Raw genomic sequence first — 12,473 nt, forward strand, 5'->3', positions numbered from 1 at the left:
GTGAATCTTTTCTGTGTGGTTGGTTTAAATGAGCAGAGGGGTTTACCCCGTGTCATAACAGTCCATAATGTCCAGCATGCACCATATTGCCTGTCCCAGACATTCTTAAAGGTGACAACAGGGACTCCACCTTCCTCCAGAACATCTTATTCTCCCTTTAGCAAGAAGATGAAAAACAATTGCATTCTTCTGGCGCCACCTGGAAATTACGCAACAACGTGATTTATTTCCCATGGTTTAGAAGTAAAAGATTCTGAAACATTTCACACTGAAATGAATGAGTGAAACGTCTCAGAGTTGTAGTTGTGGTTGATGGTGCCACGGGCTGGATCACCACATAAAAGCCATGGGAAGCTCCAGGCCAATGAGATCAATAACACCCTCACCCCCCCCCCACCGAGGAGCTGATGGTCCCACTTAACAGCAACTTATAGAACAACAGAAAGGGAGAATTGGGAAAACAATACCAAGAGATATCTCCATTGTGTCTCTACATTAAAAATGACGTGGGAAACGTCTCAAAACTAAGTGAAACTGCAAAAATTGGTGGCCCCGAGTTACAGGGGATCAATTTTTTTCAAAGCTTGGAGTGAGCTTGAGGCTCCAATAATGCTTTGATCTTTATGCAGTTATGTTGAATTTACAGCAGAGACACAGGCCCTTCAGCCCAACAGGTCAATGCTTGTATTTATACTCCATACAAGTCTTTGCCACCTCCCCTGGTCCAGTATGTCTTTCTATTACAGTCTCCCTCAGCCTAGCCCTCGGTGAGTTTTAATACACATGACATCTGATAAATTGGACCTTTGATTAGCCCTCCTGACTTTTGCATTGATCTTAAAGTAACATCAACAATGTGGGTCAGCACAAACAGGAAAACAAGCCTTCTCCTCAGTGAACTGCTTCCTGTGAAGTTACTTGGGTTTAGAGATAGATCACAGTGTTTTCAACAGAAAGCTATAAGGGTATGGCAACCAGTTCAAGATGCTCCAAGTGTGTAACGTCTAGTAACTCTGAGTTTGTTTTCCTCATGTTGGCACTGTTTGATTTGATTTGATTTACTGTTGTCCCATGTACCGAGATACAGTGAAAAGTGTTGTTTTGTGTGCTCTACAGGCAGATTGTACCAAAAGGTAGCAGAACAAAATGCAGAATACAGTGTTAAAGCCACAGAGGAGGTACAGAGACAGAGAGATCAACATTAACATCTGAGAGGTCTGTTCAAAAGCCTGATAACAGTGGGGAAGAAGCCATTCCTGAAACTGTTTGTACGTGGATTCAAACTTTTATATCTTCTGCCCAATGAAACAGCGGGTAACCGGGGTGGGAGGGGTCTCTGATGACATTGGCTGCCTTCCCAAGGCAATGGGAAGTGTAGACGGAGTCAGTGGATGGAAGGCTGCGTCGTGTGATGGACTGGGCTGTAGTTTCTTACGGGCTTGGGATGAGCAGTTGCTAAACCACGCTGCCATGTACCCAGTTAGGATGTTTTCCATGGTGCATCTGTAAAGATTGGCAAGAGTCCTTGTGGAGATGCTAGGATAGCATTTCTAACCAATCCCTTGAGAGGATGGTTGTGAGTGACTTTCATGAACTGCTGTTGTTGTTACATACAATCAGTCAGCTCTCCACTCCAGATTCTTGTCTGCTGTGGTGGGATTTGGACCCCTGCACTCGGGGCTCTGTCACGGGGATTAGGATTGCTAGTGCACCGACCTAACCATCACATCATTACCTCCCCATGATAGACCACTAAGCTCCTGAACCTGATTACAGGTATCCCTCGCTTTTCGAAAGTTCACTTTACACCACTGTGCTTTTACGAAAGACCTACATTAGCACCTGCTTCCGCTAACCGAAAGAAATCCGATGAGGATTTTAGCTTTTATGAAGAAAGGCAAAAAGCAAAAACAGTGTGGTCATTGCTTCTTTGTTTTATGTCATTTCAGGTGATGAAAGGTTTCACAGGAACGCTCTACTTTCGGAGAGCAGGGAACACCTGTACCATCCTGGGCTCGCTGCTGGAAATGACATGACCGGGTATCCAGCAGATCCATTGTTGGGATCTGTGGCTGAGGGGGTAGTGCCCTTACCTCTGAGCTCGCTGATTGGATGTTCAAGTCCCACTTGAGTGCACCTTACCACCTGCTGTCAGGGGAGGGTGGCACGTTTCATATAATAGCCAGCCTGTAGTCCTGAGTGGCCATTACAGATTCCATGGCACATTCCAAACAGGGGTTTCTTTTCAGGATCCTGGTCAATGTTTAATCCCTAACCAACGTCCAAACAGATGCATTCAAACATAGGAGTTGGGACCAGCAGGAGGCCATTCAGCCCCTCAAGCCTGCTTCACCATTTAATGATGTCATGGGCTGATCTGGTTGTATCCTTGACCGTCCATCCCTGACCACCTCACACCCACTGGCTCAGCAAACACCCATCCACCACTGCCAGACGAATATTCAAGGCGGCTTCCTCCAGCCTTTGAGAGAGTGAGATCCGAAAAATCACAATCCTCTGACAGAAAAACCCTTGCTCTTTCAAATGGGGTGACCCCTTACTTTTAAACAGTGACCCTTCATTCTAGATTCCACCCCCATCCCCCCCGACAAGAGGAAAAAGGGGGAGCTGGGTCAGTTGTTTGTTGGATCTTGCTGTGCACAAATAGTGCAGTATCCCCCTTCAAAAGCACGCTCAAATCTGTAAAGCACTTTGGTTTATAGAATCCCTACAGTGTGGAAACTGGCCATTCGGCCCAACAAGTCCACACCAACCTTCCAAAGAGTAACCCACCCAGACCTATTCCCCTATTATATGACATTTACCCCTGACTAATGCACCTACCTACACATCCCTGAATAGTATGGTCAGTTTAGTACAGCCAATTCACCCTAATCTGCACATCTTTGGATTGCGGGAGGAAACCCACGCAGACACAGGGAGAATGTGCAAACTCCACACAGACAGTCGCCCGAGGCTGGAATCAAACCCGGGTCCCTGGTGCTGTGAGGCAGCAGTGCTAACCAATGACCAACTGTGCTGCCCATAAAGTGTAAAAGGCACTAAGCAAATCCTGTCTACATTCACAAATCATAGAATCCTTACAGCATAGAAGCACGCCATTTGACCCATTGAGTCCGCACCAACCCTCCAAAGAGCATCCCATACAGACCCACCGTCCCACCCTATCCCTGCATTTCCCATGGCTAACACACCTAGCCTGCACATCTCTGCACACTCCGGGTAATTTAGCATTGCCAATCCACCCTAACCTACACATCTCTGGACTGCTTGAGGAAACCGGAGCACCCGGAGGAAACCCACGCAGACACGGGGAGAATGTGCAAACTCCACACAGTCGCCCAAGGCTGGAATCAAACCCAGGTCCCTGGCGCTGTGAGGCTGCGGTGCTAACCACTGAGCCACCGTGCCACCCGTGATTTGTGAGGGATGTACTGGAGCCTCTCCAATGATCCACAGTCCAACTGAGAAACTAGAGCTTGACACACACTTCCCAAACTACAGCCTACCCTCCCTGATAAGTAATCACGGGATCTCCCCTGTATCAGTCAACTAGATAAAGGACAGGCCATGTTAAAGTCAACGTTGGAAAGATCTTGGAGAATACAGTGCTGAAGAAAAATTATATCAGACTTGAAATATTAACTTTATTTCGCTCTCTACAGATGCTGCCAGACCTGCTGAATTTCTCCAGCATTCTTGATGCCCGTCTCAGATTTCCAGCATCTGCAGTCTCCTGTCTTTAATAAAATCACTGCCTCATTAGCAGCAGAAATATGAGATCGATAATCCAACGTGGTCTCATTGGAAACCAGTCTCATTGGAATGACTTACTGTCAGCATTAGTAAGAAACACACACACAAACTGCTGGAGGAACTCAGCATCTCTGGCAGCAACTGTGGGAAGAAAGCAGTGTTAACGTTTCAAGTCCAGGCGACTCCATCAGAATATTCTGGGGATGCAGGTTCAAATCCCACCATGGCAGATGGTGAAACATAAGCTCAACTAAAATCTGGACTTTAAAAGCTGCACCTACTGTAACCACTTACAGAAAAATCCATCTGGTTCAGTTATGTCCTTCAGGGAGGAAAATCCGATGTCCTTACCTGTTCTGACCTACACACCCACAGCAATGTGGTTGACCCTTAACTTTCCTCTGGGGCAGTGGAGGGGTGGAGACAGTGGGGAATAAATGCTGGCCCTGGAGGTGAGGTGCACACCTCCGTGAAAGAGTTTTATAACTAACCATGGGCCAGGTGTTGTCTCTATCCTCACGTCTGCCCCAGAATCTGAGGGATTAGACCAGTCACTCCACACGGAGAGGGCAAACACACTGAGGCTCACCAGGAAACTGAGCACTCGCAGGAACAGAGGGGGTGAAGGGGGTGCGAGGGTGTGGGTGAAGATGGGGTGAGGGTGAGAATGGGGGTGAATGGAGGGGTGAGGTTGGGGTTGGGATGGGCGAGGAGGGGGTGAGTTTGGGTGAGGATGGGGAACTACTGACAGATGTTCCAATCTCTCGGCGCAAATCTCAATGCAATTTATTATTCTTGCAAGTTCCTTGCCAGAGCGTGTGTGTCATTGCCTTGGCTGACTTTTCTTGCCTGTCCCCATTTGCCTTGGGTGAGGTGGTGGCGAGCTGCCTCCTCACACTGTCACAGTTATTGGGGTGTAGGGACTGTGCTGCTGTGCTCCTCGGAGCGAGTTCAGAATATTGACCGGTCTGGACCGAGTGGATGCTGGGAAGATGTTTCCATTGGTCGGAGAGACTAGGACCCAAGGGCACTGCCTTAGAGTAAAGGGAAGACCCTTTAGATGGAGATAAGGAGAAACCTCTTCAGCCAGAGAGTGGGGAATTGCTGGAATTCATTACCACAGAACGCTGTGGAGGCCAGGCCATGAGCATATTTAAAACAGAGATAGATAAGTTCTTGATTGTCAAGCGGCTCAAAGGTTATGGGGAAAAATGGGAATGAAAAACCTATCAGCCATGATTGAATGGTGGAGCAGAGCTGATGGGCCAAATGGCCTAATTTCAGCTCCTATGTCATACGGCCTTATGGTTTTGACCCAGTGACAGTGAAGGAACGGTGATATATTCCCAAATCAGGATGGTGAGTGGAGGGGAACTTGCAGTGGGGTGATGTTCCCATGTATCTGCTGCTCTTGTCCTTCTAGATGCTGTGGGTTTGGAAGGTTTTACTGAAAGATATCCGCCTGGTTATGAGTCAACCACATTGCTGTGGACACATTGCCACACTTAAATGTTTCCCACCCTCCAGGGATGAGAAACCGCAGTGATGCGGACCGGCTGATGGAGGGAGGACTGAGAAAAGGGAGCTGAGAGGAAATCTGATGGAGCTTTGCAAAATCTTGAACCGATTGGGCCGTGGAACCACAGAGAAACTGTTCCTACTTGTAAAAGGAACAAGTACCAGAGGACTATAGATTGGAAATGATCAGCAACAGCAAAGCGAGACACAACGGGTAGGTGGGTCTGAAATATGGTGCAGGCTGGTTCAACCGAGACATTCAAGAGGGACAATGGATGATTACTTGGATAGAAATACTGCCAGGATATTGAGAAGGGGGCAAAACTGATTGGTCCAAGCTAATGCGTTAATTCAGGCATTATGAGGGGCTGAATGGCCTCCTTCTGCACTCCAACAAATCAGAGATATTTTCATGGTCATTGGTGAACTGGATGGGTTTTTATGACAATCGACAGGTTATTATTCGACAAAGTTTTTCATTCCAGATTTTTACTTGAGTTGAATTTCACCATCTGCCATACCGGGGTTTGAACCCACATCCCCTGATACATTCACCTGGCCCAGTGATATTACCATTACATCCAGGGCCTCCTGTATGTTGCAGAGAATACTCCTTTTCAACTGCACCAACCCTTAACACTGGATATCCCGGACAAACAGCCAATTCTGATGTGAGCCCTAATCACATGGAGAGCTATTTGACTGCATGCAGCATCACAGAACCAACCACATCCTGCAGTGTGGAGTAGTGGCCCGTGTCCATTCCCTGACCTGCTTCTAGCTCAGCCACACCTGACCCTGTGGGGCTGAGAGACAGAGGCTATCTGTTCTCAGTCACAGCCAGGCTCCAGGACAATTCATTTATTTAGTATCATCTGTCGAAAGAAATCAGAGTTAGTGTTTCACATCTCATGACCCTTTTTAAGAAAGCCCTCGAAACATTAATTGCTCCTCTCTCCACAGATGTTGCCAGACCTGCTGAACTTCTCCAGCAATTTGTTTTTGTTTCAGATTTCCACCACCCGCAGTTCATTAGAACATTACAGCACAGTACAGGCCCTTCAGCCCTCGATGTTGTGCTGACTTGTGGAACTAACTCAAGCCCATCTAACCTACACTATTGCATTTTCGTCCACATGTTTATCTAATGACTATTTAAATGCCCTTAAAGTTGGCGAGTCTACTGCTGTTGCTGGCAGTGTGTTCATTGTTTTAATTGAGACTGTATCGGATTTCCATGCCCACAGTTTGAGGCATACACACTCCTCCTGCCTCAAGTTATTTGCAACTCAATTCTTGACCACTCCATGTGCTGGCCAGTTTAGTTTTATTTAAATAGAAAACAATCAGTTTATTTTGCTCAGTCCATTCACCTAATACTGGTTAAGTCCTTGACTTTGCTTCAGAGTTTGTCCTCAGACCTTCCTTTAACCTGTTCAAAGTCGTGCATGTTCAGGACACTGGGTTTGTTAGTGAACGGGGTCCACTGACTCTGGATGCTTGGATTGTCGGTGTGATAAGGTTTGCGAATACGGATGATGTCCAGTCCTGACTGGCTGGCCATTTTCTGAATGAGTTGGCCAACTTGCTCAGCAGTCTTCCTGTTCAGGGGCTCTTCCCTCATGGATCCATTCACTGCAGAGAGAGAGAGAGAGAGAGAGAGAGAGAGAGAGAGAGAGAGAGAGAGAGAGAGATATAATAAGAAGGTGCCACAAAGTGAATGGTAAAATATGACATTGCATTCCTGATCCCCAGGAACCCAGGACCTAAATTTTGTTTACGATTCATGGAGTATGCGTCTCGCTGGCTGGGCCAGCATTTATTGTCCATCCCTAATTACCCAGAGGGCAGTTAAGAATCACCTACATTGGTGTGGGTCTGGAGTCACGTGTAGGCTAGGCCAGACCAGGTAAGGTTGGCAGATTTCCTTCCCTAAAGGACATTAGTGAACTGGATGGGTTTATTTTATATGCCCATTGACAGTAATCACAATTAGGGCAGCTCTCTGCTCCAGATTTTACTTGGCATTGAATTCAAATTCCACCATCTGCCAGGGTGTGTTTCGAAGCCCATATCCTGTTTGTTTGTCTTCAGAATCATTTGCAGCATCTGCAGACTAATTTTCTGTGGCCCATGGATCACGACACCCATATACCCCTGTACCTCAAGAGTTCTGCAACCCAGCTCCATTTGAATTATATTCTGTTTTTCTCATCTTCCTGCCAAAGTAGATATGCCCACATTGTACTCCAACTACCAAACTCACTTAACCATTTACATCCCTCTGCAGACTGTTAATATCCCCTTCACAGCAAACTCTCAGATCTATCTTTGTGTCATTAGTAAGTTTAGGAACTAAACATCAGGTCCCTTTATGCAGGTGAACTGATACAGACTGTAAACAGTCCAGTGCCCAGCATCCATCTGTAACATGCACATGTGCGTGCACACACACACACACACACACACACAATCTGATTCCCAAGTTTCAAGGAAGGACCACATTGTCCTCAATGTTTTTTTATTGATATAAATCACACTGACCTTGCACACACAGCAACATACCAGTAATCTTGTCAGTTTGCACACACATTAAGATGTCATCTGATATCAATATTGAAATAAAGAAACGCGTTGAAATTTGCTTTGCACAAGCCAGACAAATCACAAGCAGCAATTCACAGCCGTATGCTGCTGCAGCGACACATCGGTTCGAACACGCTCTAATCAACACTCCCATCAAACGCTTCAGTCCCAATGAGTCACGGGCTCCGATTCCAGCTGCGGAGAAGTGTTTTCTTTTTCTGGGAAAAGGGTTGGGATTTGGATGCTTAGGGGATTGGCCAGGAACAGCTTGGGACTCGTCAGAAAGTGAGCAGCCAGCACTGGGAGAATGAACCGGGGGGTTGGGAACGCTGGTTGTGAAGTTGGCTCAGTGAGCTGATTCATAAGAATAGAATCCCTACAGTGTGGAAACAGGCCCTTCGGCCCAACAAGTCCATACCAATCGTCTGAACAGTAACCCACTGAGACCCATTCCCTTCCCCTATTAACCTATATTTACCCCTGACTAATGCACTTCACCTACACACCCCTGAACACTATGGGCAATTTAGCATGGCCAATTCACCCTAACCTGCACATCCCTGGACACCCAAAGCCAATCTGGAGGACAAAGTGAGGGCTGCAGATGCTGAGCTCAGAGTCAAAAAGTGTGGTGCTGGAAAAGCACAGCAGGTCAGGCAGCATCCGAGGAGCAGAAGAATCGACATTTCGGGCGTAAGCCCTTCATTAGGAATGAGCTCATTCCTAATGAAGAGTTTATGCTTGAAACATCGATTCTCCTGCTCCTTGGATGCTGCCTGACCGGCTGAGTTTTTCCAGCACCACATTTGACTACAGCCAATTCACCTTGACGTCTCCTTGTAACTGTGTACGTAGCATGGCCAATTCACCCTAACCCGCACATCTTTGGACCGTGGGAGGAAACCGGAGCACCCAGAGGAAACTCACGCAGACACAAAGAACGTACAAACTCCACACAGTCGCCCGAGGCTGGAATTGAAGCCGGGTCCCAGGCGCTGTGAGGCAACAGTGCTAACCACTGAGCCACTATTCCTAACCCAAGCCAGGTGAGGGAGTCTTCAGGAAGACATTCATTCATAAATGGCCATCACAAAGTACACAGCGAGAGAACAGACTCAGTCTGCCTGTTACTCGCTGATTACGGTTTCTGACTTGAGTTAGGCTACACCATGACACAGGAACAAGGGTATGGCCTATATTCTGAAGACCCTTCCCATAATCAGTGGGTCAGCAGGTTGTCTAACTACCGAACTGGGAGGGTTGGAATGAAAGGAGAGGGGTCTACATTTCAAGCAGCCCACAAATCAACATCCCTTCATGACCCTTGACCTTAATGCCATCGGATTATCTGACAGCCTCCTTCGGTCTCACCGCACCAGTCAGTCACACTGGCCTTTCCCTTTCAAACATTAAATCAACTGCAAAGTCCATCAACAAGTAAATACCATTCCTGCCGATCCTATCGGATATTTCCACACACGCTCAGCTCCTACTCGGAACACAATATCCAATCACAGATATTCGATGACCCTACAATTTCTGGGCGGGGTGGTCAGGGAAGGGTCGGGCAATACTGAAGGCTTTGGTGTAATGCTACATTTGGGGTAAAGACAGTACATTTAGATAGCACCTTTGGTAACTTCAGGGTGTCCTGAAGTGCTTTGTTCGACCAATGAAGTGCCTGGCTGTAACATTTCAACCCAAGCTGCCAAGCTTCCACATCGCTTTTATTTAATTCATTTCTGGGACATGGGCGTCACTGGCTGGGCTAGCTATTACTGTCCATCCCTAATTGCTCCAGGGGGCATTTCAGAGTCAACCACATGGCTGTGGGTCTGGAGTCACATGTAGGCCAGACCAGGTAAGGATGGCAGTTTCCTTCCCTGAAGGACATTAGTGAACCAGATGGGGTTTTTACAATTGACAGGAATTACAATCAGACTAACTTTTTAGTGAATTCAGATGTTACTAACTGCCATGGTGGGATTTGAACTCTCGTTTCCCTTCCCAAGACATATTAGTCCGGACTTCTGGGCCAGAGACGTTACCATTGTAACACTGCCCCCATGACATTAACCGAGTGAGATAGCACCAGGATGATGTGATCATCTGAATGGCTGTATCTCTGACAGTGCGGCACCCCCTTGGTACTACACAGGAATGGGGGCAGGAATCTTCCAGCCATATCTCAAAACCAGGACTTCAACTTGTTACGAGAGAGAGAGAGAGAGAGAGCATGACAGTGAGAGATAAAGAAGGGGAGTGAGAAAAAGTGAGAAAGAAAAAGTGAGAAAGAAAAAGAGAGACAGGAAGAGAGAGTGAGACACAGAAAGGGTGAGAGAGAGAGAGACAGGCAGACATAGAACATGACAGCACAGTAAAGGCCCTTCGGCCCTTGATGTTGCACCGATCTGTGGAACCAATCTGAAGCCCAGCTATCCGACACTATTCCATTATCATCCGTATGTCTATCCAATGACCATTTAAATAGCCTTAAAGCGACTGTCTACTACTGTTGCAGGCAGTGTGTTCCACACTCCTACAACTCTAAGAAACTACCTCTGACATCTGTCCTATCTCTATCACCCCTCAATTTAAAGCTCTGTCCTCTTGTGCTAGCCATCACCATCCGAGGAAAAAGGCTCTCCCTGTCCACCCTATCTAATCCTCTGATTATCTTGTATGTCTCTATTAAGTTACCACACAACCTTCTTCTAATGAAAACAGCTTCAAGTCCCTCAGCCTTTCCTCATAAGACCTTCCCGCCGTACCAGACAACATACTAGTAAATATTCTCTGAACCCTTTCCAAAGCTTCCCCATCCTTCCTATAAGGCGGTGACCAGAACTGTACGCAAGGCTCCAAGTGCGGCCGCACCAGAGCTTTGTACAGCTGCAGCATGATCTCACGGTTCTGAAACTCAATCCCTTTACCATTAAAAGCTAACACACCGTATGCCTTCTTAACAACCATATCAATGTGGGTGGCAACTTTCAAGGATCTGTGTGTATGGACACAGAGATCTCTCTGCTCTTCGAAACTACCAAGAATCTTACCGTTAGCCCAGTACTCTGCATTCCTGTTGCTTCTTCCAAAGTGAATCACCTCACACTTTTCTGCATTAAACTCCATTTGCCACCTCTCAGCCCAGCTCTGCAGCTTATCTATGTCCCTCTGTAACCTGCAACATCCTTCATCACTATCCACAACTCTATTGACCTTAGTGTCATCTGCAAATTTACTAACCCGTCCTTCTTCGCCCTCATCCAGATCATTTACAAAAATGACAAACAGCAGTGGCCCCAAAACAGATCCTTGCAGTACATCACTAGTAACTGAGCTCCAGGATGAACATTTCCCATCAACCACCACCCTCTGTCTTCTTTCAACTAGCCAACTTCTGACCCAAACCGCTAAATCACCCTCAATCCCATGCCTCTGTATTTTGTGCAAAAGCCTACCGTGGGGAACCTTATCAAATGCCTTACTGAAATCCATACACACCACATCAACCGCTTTACCCTCATCCACCTGTTTGGTCACCAGCTCAAAGAACTCAATAAGGTTCGTGAGGCATGACCCACCCTTCACAAAACTGTGTTGACTATCCCCAATCAACTTATTCCTTTGTAGATGGTTATGGGTAAAGTGTTGGAAAAGGTTATGAGAGATAGGATTTATAATCAAGTAAGGGTCACTGGTCTATAATTACCAGGGTTGTCCCTACTCCCCTTCTTGAACAAGGGGACAATACTTGCTATCCTCCAGTCTTCTGGCACTATTCCTGTAGACCAGGAGAGAGATAGAGGCAGATAGAGAGCGAGAGATAGAAAAAAGAGAGAGCATGAGAGTGAGAGATAAAGAAGAGGGAGACTGAGAGAATGAGAAAGTGAAATACAGAGAGAGAGAGACAGAGACAGACAAAGAGCAAGGGAGAGAGAATGCGAGAGATGAAAAAGAGGGAGAGAAAAAGAAAGAAAGACAGAGACAGGGAGAGACAGAAGAAGACAGAGAGGGACAGAGGGAGATGGGGAGAGATTCTGAGAGATCCAGAGAGAGAGATAAACATAAACAGAGACAGAGGGAGACGGGGAAAGGGAGAGATAGTAAGAAAGAAAGAGCATTAATTGACCTACAGCTTATAACCAGACCAGAGATCATGGTGGATCTGATAATCCTCAATTCCATCTTCCTGCCTTTCCCCCAACCCCCTCGACTCTCATCTTGATTAAAATTCTGTGAATAATTTTCAAAAGGCGATTTGATAAGGAGGTGAGGAGGGAAAGAAATGGTGCAGAGCTTTGGCAGACAGCGAGGGGATTGGGACTAAGTGTACAGCCCCTTCAGAGCGCCAGCACAGGTACTATGGGTGGAATGGCCTCCCTCTCTGCTATCCCTTGCTGTCCAATTGCAGAGTGGTTGGCAGAGCAGGCTACAGGTGCCTACCACCAAAAGAAATATAAAATACCCAAAAATCCCATATGGGGAGTAACCTGGTTCTCAATCTCATCTGTGCCAGAGAGAGAGTGAGAGAAAGGGGGGGGGGGGGAAAGAGAGAGAGAGACAGAGACAGAGAGAGAGAGAGAGACAGA

The 12,473-nt window shown here is 46.8% G+C and overlaps 1 protein-coding gene across 2 annotated transcripts in view; it reads right to left on the bottom strand.

The window, feature by feature from the left end:
• Nucleotides 1-6,605: 6,605 nt before the first annotated feature.
• The window catches only part of mrpl43 (mitochondrial ribosomal protein L43), a 25,467-nt gene continuing 19,599 nt past the window's right edge, over nt 6,606-12,473 (bottom strand). For both annotated transcript variants that reach the window (XM_043713068.1, XM_043713069.1), the window contains one exon: nt 6,606-6,930. In XM_043713068.1, the coding sequence (XP_043569003.1) occupies nt 6,698-6,930 (233 nt within the window). In that variant the 3' untranslated portion in view covers nt 6,606-6,697. The remainder of the gene's footprint in view (nt 6,931-12,473) is intronic.

The sequence above is a fragment of the Chiloscyllium plagiosum genome, chromosome 22, assembly GCF_004010195.1.
Source record: "Chiloscyllium plagiosum isolate BGI_BamShark_2017 chromosome 22, ASM401019v2, whole genome shotgun sequence".
NCBI lineage: Eukaryota > Metazoa > Chordata > Chondrichthyes > Orectolobiformes > Hemiscylliidae > Chiloscyllium > Chiloscyllium plagiosum.